The 13215-nt window shown below is 32.2% G+C and overlaps 1 protein-coding gene across 1 annotated transcript; it reads left to right on the top strand.

Moving 5' to 3' along the window:
• Positions 1 to 4804: 4804 nt before the first annotated feature.
• Positions 4805 to 13150, top strand: Nprl2 (Nitrogen permease regulator-like 2). Its single transcript, XM_080161158.1, has 13 exons — positions 4805 to 5077; positions 5543 to 5654; positions 6000 to 6172; positions 6547 to 6720; positions 7154 to 7272; positions 7510 to 7579; positions 7949 to 8037; positions 8368 to 8409; positions 8708 to 8776; positions 10667 to 10730; positions 11695 to 11730; positions 12304 to 12376; positions 12728 to 13150. The coding sequence occupies exons 1-13, from the start codon at positions 5003 to 5005 to the stop codon at positions 12793 to 12795; spliced, it is 1164 nt and encodes a 387-aa protein (XP_080017284.1). The 5' UTR covers positions 4805 to 5002; the 3' UTR covers positions 12796 to 13150.
• The last annotated feature ends 65 nt before the right edge of the window (positions 13151 to 13215 follow it).

Raw genomic sequence — 13215 nt, 5'->3', positions numbered from 1 at the left:
TTTAAAATTATAATAGAAGAAAAAGCTTAACAACTTTACATGATTTGAATAACTATTTTTTCTGCCTCTTTTAATAAAACCTAATGTAGTTCAAGCCAGTTGTTTCAAAACAATTTGATAAAATGGAAAATCTAGTCTCAAAAATATGTGATTTAACTTTAAAATAATAAATAAATTTTGTAAAATAATTGTGTGTTACTACTAGTAGTGATATTTAATAATGTTACTTAATGATAGTAAAAAAATGATTGATCTTAATTTTGCCTTTTCTGCATTGTGTTTAAAGTATTATTGATGATTTTAATTCAAATATATTGTTAGAATAAAAGTGTCTGTTGTTAATTTTGATACAAAATAGTGAGGTTTATAGGGTTTTGTTTAATTTGTTAACTCAATAATTTTTGCTAAAAAGTAAATAATTCGGGTATAGTCCCATTCTTGGCAACATCTCTTAATGGGCGTTTCGTCGTATTTTAACAGTTGCTTTTCTTCTATTTCTAGGCCCTGATGGGGGGCTCTAGACCTGCGGGTCCAATTGACTAACCCTTCGGGGCAATCACATAACCAAACCTAAAATAACCTCTCAAAAGCTACTGTGAATTCTATCAATAACTTATCAATTTGTAAGCTTCGCTTTTATTAATGCTGTCATCGATGTTATTATAGACAAATATGATAATCCTCCTACCCCCCAAAAGTTCAAGGTTGGTGCTATAAAAAATTGCCTCAACTTTTTAGACTTTTGGGTTTGATTATGTATATGTGTGGACACCCAGGGAAATGTACCCTCCTGACCTTAATATGACACCCCTAGAGTTGTAGTACAGTTCAGGCGCGTCTCTCTTTTGGACTGTGGAGTCCAGAGAATACGGCCACCCTGCTCCTCCATGAATTCCTTTTTTTGGCAAGTGCTTCAGCTTCTCCCCATGTTAATTCCAAATTAAAGAGGTCCTTTTCAGTGCTCTGACGCCAGGTCATTTTTGGTTGTCCCCGTTTACGTTTACCAGTGGTGGGGTTCCATTGTAAGCACTTTTTTGGAAACCTATTTTGTTCCATTCTAAGCACATGTCCTAGCCACCTTAGTCTTTTAAATTTCACTTCTGCTTCAATACTATTGCACTTGGTCTTATCATACAGCTCAATGTTTGATATTTTGTTTGGCCAGAATATTTTGCAAATTCTTCTTAGGCAGCTATTGTGAAATGCATTAAGTTGATTTGTTTCAGTTTTCACAGTTCTCCAGCATTCAGCTCCATAAAGAAGAACTGATTTCACATTGCTGTTGTAAAGTCTTATTTTTGTTTTCAGAGCAAGTTTCTTTGAATTCCAAACGTTGTGTAGACTGTTGAAAGCAACCCTAGCCTTATCAATCCTGGTTTTAATATCAGCTTTTGAGCCATTTTCACTGCTGATAACACTCCCCAAATAGGTGAATTTGTTGCTTTGTTTCAATTGTTCACCATTTATTGTTATAGTTTGATCAGGGTTTGTAGGTATATTCATAATTTCAGTCTTCTTGACATTAACAAAGAGCCCGACTTGTCCTGCGTATTTGACTAGTCTATCTGTCTTAGCTTGTAGATGTTTAATTGTTTCTGAAATCAGTGCCAGGTCATCAGCAAAGTCCAGATCTTCTAGGTGTCCTAGTATGCCCAGCTGGAGACCACGTTTTTTGTCCTCTGTGGTTTTCTTCATCACCCAGTCAATGACCAATATAAATAGAATAGGCGATAAAATGCATCCCTGTCTAACTCCAGTGCTTATTTTAAAGAAATCAGATGTCTTATTGTTTCCAACTGAAACACAGGCTTGGAAGTTGTCATAAAATTTAGTTATCATAATTATCATCTTTTCAGGTATACCATAACTTCTTAGTATTTTCCAGAGTGTTAGTCTGTGTATGGAGTCAAAGGCCTTAGAGAAATCAACAAAATTTACATGGAGTGGCTTGTTAAATTCAACACATTGTTCAATAACTGTCCTAAGGGTGAAAATTTGGTCAACACAGCCTCTTCCAGCACGGAATCCAGCTTGTTCTTCTCTTAGTTTATTGTCAATTTTCTCATCAATTCTGTTTAAAATAACTTTACATAGGACCTTGCTTGGGATAGAAAGCAGCATAATTCCTCTCCAATTATCACAATTGTTCAAATCTCCCTTCTTAGGTAGTTTTATGATAATACCTTTAGACCAGTCAGTTGGTATCTTTTCTTGTCTCCAAATTTTATCAAAGAGATCAGTCAGAGTCCTAGCAGAAAGATCTATGTCTGCCTTAAGCATTTCGGCAGTTATCAAGTCAGGTCCAGGTGCTTTGTCATTCTTTAGACTATGTATAGCAGCTTTAACTTCTTGAATAGTTGGTGGTCTTGTGTCTATGTCTATTTCATGTCCTGGTTCTGGTTCAGCAGTAATTTCAGGTTCAGGTCTGTTCAACACTTCTTCAAAATGCGATTTCCACCTTTCAGCAACTTCTTTTTCTGTAGTGAGTAATTTACCATCTTTAGCCTTGATAGTTTCACCACTCTTTTTGTTATATTTGCCACTTAATTGCTTGGTTATGTTGTATACTGTTTTCATGTTACCGAAGTCAGCTGCTCTCTGGGCCTTTTCAGCCATATTGTCAATGTAATCTCTCTTGTCTTTCCTTGTGCGCTTTTTGACTTCTTTGTCTTTAGCAGTATATTCAGCTCTTAAATTGCCCATGTCAGCCAAATGTTGAGCATTATGAATTTTGTTTTTAAGCTTCTTTCTCTCTTCTATTTTGTTCCATGTTTCTTCAGAGATCCAGTCCTTTTTCTCTGGTTTCTTGTGTCCTAGGATTTCCTTAGCAGTAGATTGAAAGTTTTCTTTAATTGAAGTCCATGTGATCTCAGTCTCGTCATTTAGGTCCTCTAAGACTTGAAATCTATTTCTGAGTTTTAAGACAAATTCATTCTTTATCACTGGGTCCTTTAATCTTGAAGAATCATATTGTCTACCAATCTCACTCTTTTTATCATGGCCAGTACGCTTCAGCTTTAATTTAATCTTACTGACAACTAGTTCATGGTCACTGAATATGTCGGCTCCTCTATAGCTCCTACAGTCTTGCATTGACTTGACCCATTTTCTATTGATCATAATATGGTCAATCATGTTTCTTGTTTGTCCATCAGGTGTTGTCCAGGTATATTTGTGAATGTTTTTGTGTTGGAATAATGTACCTCCTACGACCATATCATTATTTAAACAGAAATCAAGTAAAAGTTCTCCATTTTCATTTCTTGTACCTATGCCAAAGTGTCCCATTGCATTTTCACTCCAGTCCTGTCAGTTCCTACTTTAGCATTCATATCTCCAAGAACTAGACACATGTCATGTTTGGGTACTGAGTTTCTGATTGATTGCAGTTGATCATAAAACTCTTGTTTTACTTCTTCACTTTTGTCATTTGTTGGGGCATAGCACTGGATAAGGGTCAACTTGCAGTGCCTTGATTGGAATCTAGCCTTAATTATTCTGTCTGATATAGGTTTCCAGTCTATTAGTGAATTGACATGTCGTTTTTGAATAATTATAGCAACCCCATACATATGTTGACTTTCATGACCAGAATAAAGTATTAGGTGGCCATCTTTGGTTGTGGTTTGTCCTTGTCCTGTCCATCTACATTCTGCAATTCCAAGTATTCCGATATTGTAACTTGTCATTTCTTTAACTACTTGGGCTGTTTTAGTTGACTCATACATTGTTCTAACATTCCAGGTTCCTATCTTACAGCTTTGCTTAGAACTTATTGGTCCTGTCATCAAGTTGATAGCTTCCTTTCGGATTTCACCATCATCTTTCATATTCTCAGTAAACTGAGCATCAGTTCCAACAGTTCTTGTTTCATGCACACCTCTGGCTGTGTTAAAGCCATAAGTGTTTGAGGTTTTGTGGGTGGTTTCTGTAACTGTTGGAATTTTTACAGGTAGGATAGTTAGTCCTACGCAAACCTTTCATATCCCTGGAAGGAAGGGTGACTGGTAAGGGGAGGGACGTCAATATCCCCCAGTACTTCAAGAAGTACCTCCTGCCCTGTACATACATAGAGTTATCTGAACCTCTGGGCGTCCTTATTATACCCTTACTTCAGACATACATGATTATAGAATAAACAGCTGTAAGAATCAATTTCATGCAGATGTCTTCATATGATTTATTTGAAGCATAATAACATTAGGATCACATCTAAAAAAAGAATAAACAGAATTAGTTATATATTTATACATTTCAATTCAATAAATTTGATTCCAAAAAATGAAAGTTATATTCCTTAATAAAATCCTTTGGTGTTGCGAAATTATCGCTTAAAAGTAAAATCTTTAGTGTGGCTTATGCATATCTGAAGAACAAGCACAACATACACCCTTTCTCATATTAAAAAATCTGCTTTTAACTTAACACAATATTTTATCATAAAATAAATGTACATAGTTCCAAATCAAATTACTATCCTAATTATCAGTATTCACATTAACAGTTAAAATTTAAAGTCAATAGAACAATCTAAACATGTCTGAAATGAAATTATGATCAAAACTTTCTGGAATAAAAAGAACACTTACCATATATAAACTTATTTATTAAAGTATTTCTAAATGTAATATTCACTTTAAAAAGGTTTAATGTAGACTTGAAGTTTAAGTAAAATTCATTATTGGCCGCCATAATTCTAATCTCAAATCTCAACGACGACATTTTCTTAAACTTTTAATTTGCGGCATTCTCGCTATAATAATAACAAAACAAGAAAATAAAAAAAATGTGACTTTTTATACCGTTTTTACTTTTTAATTCGAAATTAATTATGCTAGAGATCTGTTATTTTACAACACAATTATGTAAAATCAATGGTAAATACCTGAATAATTATTATCTTAATGTTAAATTGACAAAAGGTAATTAATTGTTGTTTTTATGAACTAATTTTTAAAGAAAAGATCGTTTATGATGAATGTTTAAAATTAAGTAGGTAAAAATGTTTAAATATGAGGGATGTGGCGAAATTGGTTCGTTGAGAGCAATTTTTCTCGCGCAATTTCATCATTTACAGGTATATTAATAATCCGTATTACCATTGAACAGGAAATTTTATTTAAGAGCTAAAAGAAAGACCCATAAATTTAAATATCTATCAATTCAAACTTTATATCAAAATTATAGGTTGTAATTTTGGACACTACTATTTTATATTTTTAAACCAGCAATCACGAATTTATAAATGGTCTCAAAGTTTTAAGGGCAACGAAAAAGTAAACATTTTGTACCATTATATTTTACTATTCCATGACCTCTCCCTTCCTACTTATTTATTGGGAATGGGGAAGATTATGCTTCTCAACTGATTAAAGAACGATTAGAATTAAACTACCCTACATCCTAAGAATTATTATATTCTGATATCCCAATTCCAAGCTTCATTTATTCAAATGCTTTTCTCCCAATAATACTTTTACTAAATTCTAGGTTTTGATTAAACATTTTTCTCTTTAATTGAATTTTCCATTATTTTATTAAGGGACCAATGATAAGATGTCAATATCCTGATGATTTGATAGATAAAGAAAATTTTGACCTCCTATCCAGATTTCTGATTCCTAAGAATGAGGTCCAAGAGCAGACAATTACAGGTGTACAATTTGTTTCTGCCAACTAAATAAAATGTTGTGTATATTGTCTTCATTGCAACTCGCTTCATTTCAAATACTCAAGTTTTGAACCCTGTTATACTTAATCCGGCCATTTAAAAAGATAATTATCCAAAATATTTTCAAGATTAATTTTGGATCTCAATTTTTAAAAATGCTTCCTCTCCTAGATAAATTGTTTTAAAAATTATAAAATCGTTTGAAAGATGAAAGCATTTTAAAAGTTGATATAGACACTGTCTCTGACTTGTTTATGCAATTCTAGGATAGACATCTTCTAACCTTTTTGTCTATATGAATAAAAGATTATGTCATATTTTGTTTCAGTAAACTCCAATGGATATAAAATCTCTGGCTATCCAACTTTTCTACCAGATAAGAAATATCCCCGGAACTACTTGCTGTTCAACCTGTGCGTGGTTTGTCATCCCTGGTCAAGAACTGTTCAGTTTGAACCTTTTGTAAAGAAGTTATCACAATTTTTCACAAATCTTGAAAAGGTTTGGCCTTTATTTGCATAAAGATAACCATTTGAAATTTCTAGTGATTATTTCATTCAAAAATAAGCATTTACTCTACGGTTACCTAGCCTTTTTTATGTGGTCGTCGATAACTACATCTACATGCATGTTATTTGAGTATAGGTGGTAAAAAAATTGTTTCTCTGAAGCTGGGCTATTTCTAGCTTCTAAAATTTCTTTTGAAAACTATCCTAAAACAAAAGTAATACGCTCTAAGTCATACAGTTTTCTTGACCTTTTTCTGTTCTCTATCGGTTCTGTGTCGGAGCTTCGCTACTTAGAACTTATAGATTAATTAATGATTCCGAGATTTAAAAAAAATGTATAGGTATGTATAAATATATACATTTTAGGAGGCTGCAATATTATCAGAGGATATGGAAGAAAACAGTGAAAACTCTATCAAGATTAAAAGCATCCTTGAGAAAGTTTTTAATGACATGAACCATGAAGGAAAGACTGTTGTCACACATGAACAGAATACTCTTCACCTAAGTGTTATCAACCTGGGCTCTGAACCAACTCATGTATGTGTTTTATTTCCTTTTAACTAAAATGGCAGTAATACCTTTTTATTTTTTTTCTCTTTTACCTATCCTAACCACTTTCTATGCATGTGTTGTAAAATTCAAAATGAACTATTTATTCATGTCGTTATACATAGGTAGATAGCTGAAATCATTGACTGTGCGTTTCCTTTAGCCTAAATAATATTCTTTTTTTTCCTAGTAATTAACATATTTATATTTTTTTTTTTAAATAGGCCTTAGTTTTAAACGAATATGCTGCAATATATCACTTTCCAACAGATTTAAATAAAACATTTGTCCCTAACAGTTTAACAAAGTTTCAAGCTGTAATAAAGTATTGATATTGAAGTAAACTAGTGCGCCTTTTTTTATTGAACTGAAAGTCTATAATTATTTTAGAACTAATCATGTTTATTAGGTATTTTTTTAGGTTGGTGATCACAAAGTACCTGTACTTGTAGAAAATCTGGATGAATATCACACGGAAGAGTTTGATCTTACCTCCACAAAAATTCTTCCACACATTGATGGCTTTAATTCGGTTGCCAGGTTTTTATTTTATTTATGTTATCATTTACCAGCTTCATTTGATATGGGATCCCCTGCTAAGGTGGGGGGATAAAATACATGGGAGCGGTGGAAAAAGAATAAAATAAAGAGTGCATTTGTTCATTCCCAACTTCTTTTATTTGCTTATTTATTTTAATTATCTTTTTTCTTACTGTTACCTAGTTAATTGTTTAGTTAATGATAGTAATTTTCCTGATAAAAAAAATAATTTTTAAGGATAGCAATGTTGTCTGATGTGGAAGTAAATGCTGTCAGAGCCTGCGTTCAAAATCTTCTATACCACAAGGCAAGTAATTTTTTAGATATCTTATTTTTAACTTATTTTGCTTTTTTTCTAAAACTGTTTATGCTGACTGTAAATTACAGTGGAACCTAAAGTTTTATAATCACGTTCGGTCAAAAACTTTGGGTTCTTTTATTGAATTTTGATTGGTTGGTTGGTTTCAAACTCAAAGTTCCAAAATTTCAATTAATAGGTATTTTGAATCTACAGATGGTGTTATATTGTTTTTCATCATTGGGATTACATCATTGTATTATTTATCACAAGAAATAACTTTTCTAAAAAGATTACTAAGTTAATTAGGACTCTCAAAACAAAAATACAACTTAATTAATTCTGAAGATTTGGAAATATTAATTCTTTTATTGACAGGTTGTAGAATTGACTCCAATGTTTTTGTACAGCAATGTTTACACAACCACACCTAAACTTGCACATTTATTCAAGCAACCAGAATTTAGGTAACCTCCATACCCTAAACTAATTTTAAAAAGCTGTGATTCATCATTACGGGAACAATTTTGGTTTTATGTGGTCAACGTACCATACCCAAATTATGAACGTATAGATAAGAATTTTACATTGTCATCTGAAGAGAGCAATCATGCTTGAAACAATTTTTAGTGTCTAAATAAATATATTCATATTTTGTTTGTTAGGTGACCCCTTATAAGAATCTAAGTATGTATTGTTCTCTTTAAGGACAAAGTTATGTTAAAATAAACTGAAATGTTTTTGTATTGACTATTTTAAAATTTAGTTTAAGAAACATAACATTTGAATTTTTCTAGGGATGATATTCAGTCTTACAACTTAGGAGGAACAACACCGAGGTGATTTTTTAGTTGTTAAATATAACCATTAAAAGATACTAGTAAAATCAATAATAAAACATCCACAAAAGCGAAGCTCTGGAACGGTAGGACAAACGAACGTTAACACTTGTAGAGTATCAGAAATAAATAAGCAGAATATAAATGTATAAGTCTAAACAAAATTTTAAGTAATTTTTTTGCAAAACTGCTTAAATACATGAAACGGACAGACGGACGGATGAATTATAGGAAAGCTCCAATTTTAAAATACCTAGGTAACTTTAAAGAAGCAATTTGATTTATATTTTGATTTCAGCTTGAGAGATTTGTACTCGTTCATATGCTTATTTTGTCATGGTAGATCTCTTCGTGAAGTTTGTCACAGGTAACATCTATGTACACGGTGTTTAAAAAAAAACTGCGTTTTTCCGGTTTTGGGAAACAACCAGGAGTATGAAAAAAATAATTATATTACCATATTCTCTGTACAAATGTACATTACATTTACTTAATGTGTTTTTTTGGTATCTCTAAAAATGTGGCTGTACTGATAAGTACATGTAACGCATCCGCTCGTCGTCGGGAAGGTGATAGGTTCGAATCTCGGGCCGACACCGCGTCATAACTAAAGACGTTAAAAATGGTTCCTACTGCTGCTATGTCAGATGCGCGACATAAATAGTTAGAGTAGGGGGAATGCCTTGGCCCAAAACAGGCGCAACTCGTTACCATGCACAGTTGGGACTTCTCAGACAAAGGTCGTGCATCACAGAGAGTTGGTTGTCTGTAGGATGTTACTTAACCTAATATCCTTGGGTGTTTGGACAGAGAAGGGTGCGTTACAGTCATCCTTAGTTCTCCTGGATTGCTGGACCAGGACCTGGACAGTATATCAAGTCGATAAGGTCCTGGACTGCAATCCCGCCCGTATGAGGTATAGGTATAGGTATAAGTACATGTAGGGTAAAAATGCCTCATGCTAAAACTGTGATAACTATTAGATTCAATTAACTTATTTATTTTGTAACATTTTGTTTTAAAAGTACGATATTAAAGTAGTAAAAGGGTAAATCAATGTCCCCATTTGAGATTTTTACATACCTATTTTCTTTTTTTGGCCTCATGCAAAGAGCTTTTTAGGTTATTCAGAATTTTGTTTTTTTCTATTTCTCTATGGCAAAGTCATTTTTCATAAAAGATCTCTTTTAATACTGTGCATATTAATAAATAAAACAAGTCACTTTTTATTTCATTTCAATATCTTAATTAATAAGCAAGTTATATTGGTTTAAATTGTTGCTAAAAATGCGTTTTCTTAGATTAACTGAGTTTTATGAGTTAATCTGTTATGACCTGTCAATCAAAATTAAGAGATTAAGAGATTATAGGGGGAGGGATGATGAACGAACATGAACATTTTTAATACTAAGAATCAAAATTCAAGCAATAAAAAAATTGATTTTTGTTTTCATAAAATGTATTTTAAAATATATTTTAAATGTAATTATTAGAATATTTTGTTGTGCATGCTATAATGTTGTTTTCAAGTAAAAACAAGATTTTAATTCAACGTTATATCATAAAATTCTACGCGAATACAGTAACACACACACTTCTTTGGGCTCTAAACAGTGGCGTTGTTTTAAGAGATATTAAAAAACACCTTTTATAAGTTCAATGCATATTTTTATAGAGAATATGGACATATAATTATTTTTTTCATACTCCTACTGGCTGTTTCCCAGAACCGGAAAACGCAGTTTTATTTGAAACGCCCTGTATATTTGAAATTAATAAAACGTAGGTATTGTTTAGCCATAATTTATATTTAATTCAGTTTAAAATCAAGGTACTTACGCCCATGGATACAGGATAAGGCAACGTAAGATATACGAAAAATTCTTATGAGAAGAAAACGTAAGACCTCACACGGTTATAACATGCAACGAATTCATTAAAAAGTAAAAATAAACAATGGACAATTTAAAAAAGAGACAACGCGAAAAACAAATCAGTGTTAAAAAGTTTGAAATTATTGATCTTGTTGCTAACAGAAAAGTTTTAGCACTGTGTATACTTTTTGGAAATCCGTCAAAAAAAATATTATAGATAAGTAGGTAACTCATTCAAACAGATAAACAAAAATACAGAGTAAGGAAAGACATGAAAATAAGAACACACTTAACATCTTCTAATACACAATTTTGTCTTAATCCTAAATTATCTTTTATAGGAGGTATAAGGGAAATTTTGACAGTTTGTTTTTCAATTTTAGACAAAGCCCACAGAAACTGGGAATAGATGAAAGAAAGCTTATTCAATATCTTGTACTAAAAGGAATGGCATTTTTTATGAGAAATGAACAAATATTTTGTAGGTTTCTTAATTGTCTTCTAATAATTTTGTTGTATTTGGTTAGTTTAACTAAATTGATCTAATGAGTTAAAATATAAGGTTTATGGCAGGTGTCTTCTTAAAGTCGTCCTATTTAAATCTATTTTAAATTTTAACCAAAATTACAATTGTTTCTTTAGAGGAATTATCTCCACGGTACTTGCTTACATGTGGTAGACTGGAGCACCGAAACCCCCCCCCCCCCTCCCCGCTTAGTTTTGACAAAAATCAAAAATAAGGGGGGGGGTAGTTTTTTAATGTCTGGAAAACGGCAAGGAGGCAAAGTGCTCAGCAAGGCAAAGACTTAACCCCCCCTTAATTTTGAAGAAAATCAAAAATAAGGGGGGGGTAGTTTTTTCACTGTACAACACGCCAGAAAGTTGAGTGAGGTAAATCAAGTAAATCCAGTATACCAGAGGGGAAACCTTATTACAGGGATATTCATGTTTTGGGGCATAATTTCCTTATTTATTGACTGATTTTAGTAATTGATGTATCCCTGAACAGATACATCAATTACTAAAATCAGTCAATAAATAAGGAAATTATGCCCCAAAACATGAATATCCCTGTAATAAGGTTTCCCCTCTGGTATACTGGATTTACTTGATTTACCTCACTCAACTTTCTGGCGTGTTGTACAGTGAAAAAACTACCCCCCCCCCCCTTATTTTTGATTTTCTTCAAAATTAAGGGGGGGGGGGTTAAAAACTACCCCCCCCCCTTATTTTTGATTTTTGTCAAAACTAAGCTGGGGGTTAAAAAACTACCCCCCCCCTTATTTTTGATTTTTGTCAAAACTAAGTGGGGGGGGGGGGGGGGTTTCGGAGCTCCGGTCTTCACATGTAAGCAAGCACCATCTCCACTTTTATATTCTATTTATCAATAAGAATGTCCAATTTGATAGGAGCTCTGCGTAGAATAGAAAGATATCCAGTTTATCAGGTGAATTAACATTATTTAAATGCTTGATGAAATTAAAGTTTTTCAATATAATTATGAGACTTTTTAACATAACATAAACTGTTAGGTATTCATATACGAAACAAAATTTTTTGATTGATTAGTTTTCCATTCTTAAGGTTTAAACCAAAGGACTCAAGTAGTTCTGGAAATAACTTTTTATTACCACTGTTCTAATACCAGCAACTTAAGACTTAAATTGTTGTCTCAAGTTAGCATATTGTTATAACTATAACTATGTGAATTATGGCAGGTGTTCCAGACAAAGCAAATATAAAAAAGGACGCTCTTTAAATCATTGTTATCACTATGGATATATTATTACTTGGATATTGCAATAGGTTTTCATGTTCCCTAAAAAAGTGAAACTTGGAGCGGGCTAAAACAATGATTACCCCTTTCCACCCCCATAACCTCATCTCCTACCCTTCTACTTGATGAACAAACTGACCAATAATTGAGTTCCATGTTAGCAGGCTAAATTGACGATAATTTTTCCCCTGTCATAATATCCAGGTATATTCTACATCCATTGTTATCGCAAACACTGTTCAGGGTGATGATAATGACGAATCTTACACTTGGTTCACACGAGGATATCCTACAGATCTTATTCTTATTAAATCAGGTAGGTAGTGAATATTACTAATAGTTTTAATATCTTACAGACTATTCACAGATAAGAATCATTATTGATTTACAATACCTAGCGAAATTTTGAATCCATATGATAGATAAAAAAACTTCCTGTACTTTTGCATAAAAACAAACAAACAACATCCTATCTTCCCCATCCTGACCCCTCCTACTAGATGAACGAACTGACGAATAAGTGATGTTCATGTTAGCAACCTAAATTGACGACAATTTTTCTGCTTTAATAATATCCAAGTATTATTTATTGGCACAATCTTTACATGTAAAAAGTTATTGCTTTAGATATTCTGCTTTTTTTATTCACCATATTATTCATGTTCAGGTATGTCCTCTCATGAGCTGGAACTTCGAATGGAAGAAGATCCTGATATTTATATTCTCAACAGATAGAAGATTACTAAATAAAGAGTAGAACTAAACAAAAATATTTTTTTAATATTTCCTATTGCAGTTAGGCTTTGATAAGAATACAATGTTTTGCGTAAAGGTTTTTCAGCCAAAAAATTGTGCGCAAATCTTTTTAGCACATTGTCAATAAAAAATGTTTATTTGCAAATACCAGTTGTGTAAATGTAGCCAAATTGATCTGTTTTTATGTTATTATAAAATAAAAAAAAATTATCTTCTCTAAAGCATAATTACTTATGGATAAAATGGTCCTTCTTTATCCAACGAATTATAAATGATTCTTTTATTTGTTTGTTTGTACATATTCTATAAAAAAACAATATATCTGTGATATTAATATCTATTTAATTCCTTTAAAGCCATGGCTTTTTTGTTTATCTGCTAGAAAAAGGTTAGATATTT

Source organism: Acartia tonsa, chromosome 1 (genome assembly GCF_053477335.1).
Source record: "Acartia tonsa isolate MP-2025a chromosome 1, ASM5347733v1, whole genome shotgun sequence".
Lineage (NCBI taxonomy): Eukaryota > Metazoa > Arthropoda > Copepoda > Calanoida > Acartiidae > Acartia > Acartia tonsa.
This window is presented reverse-complemented; position numbering and strand designations above follow the sequence as displayed.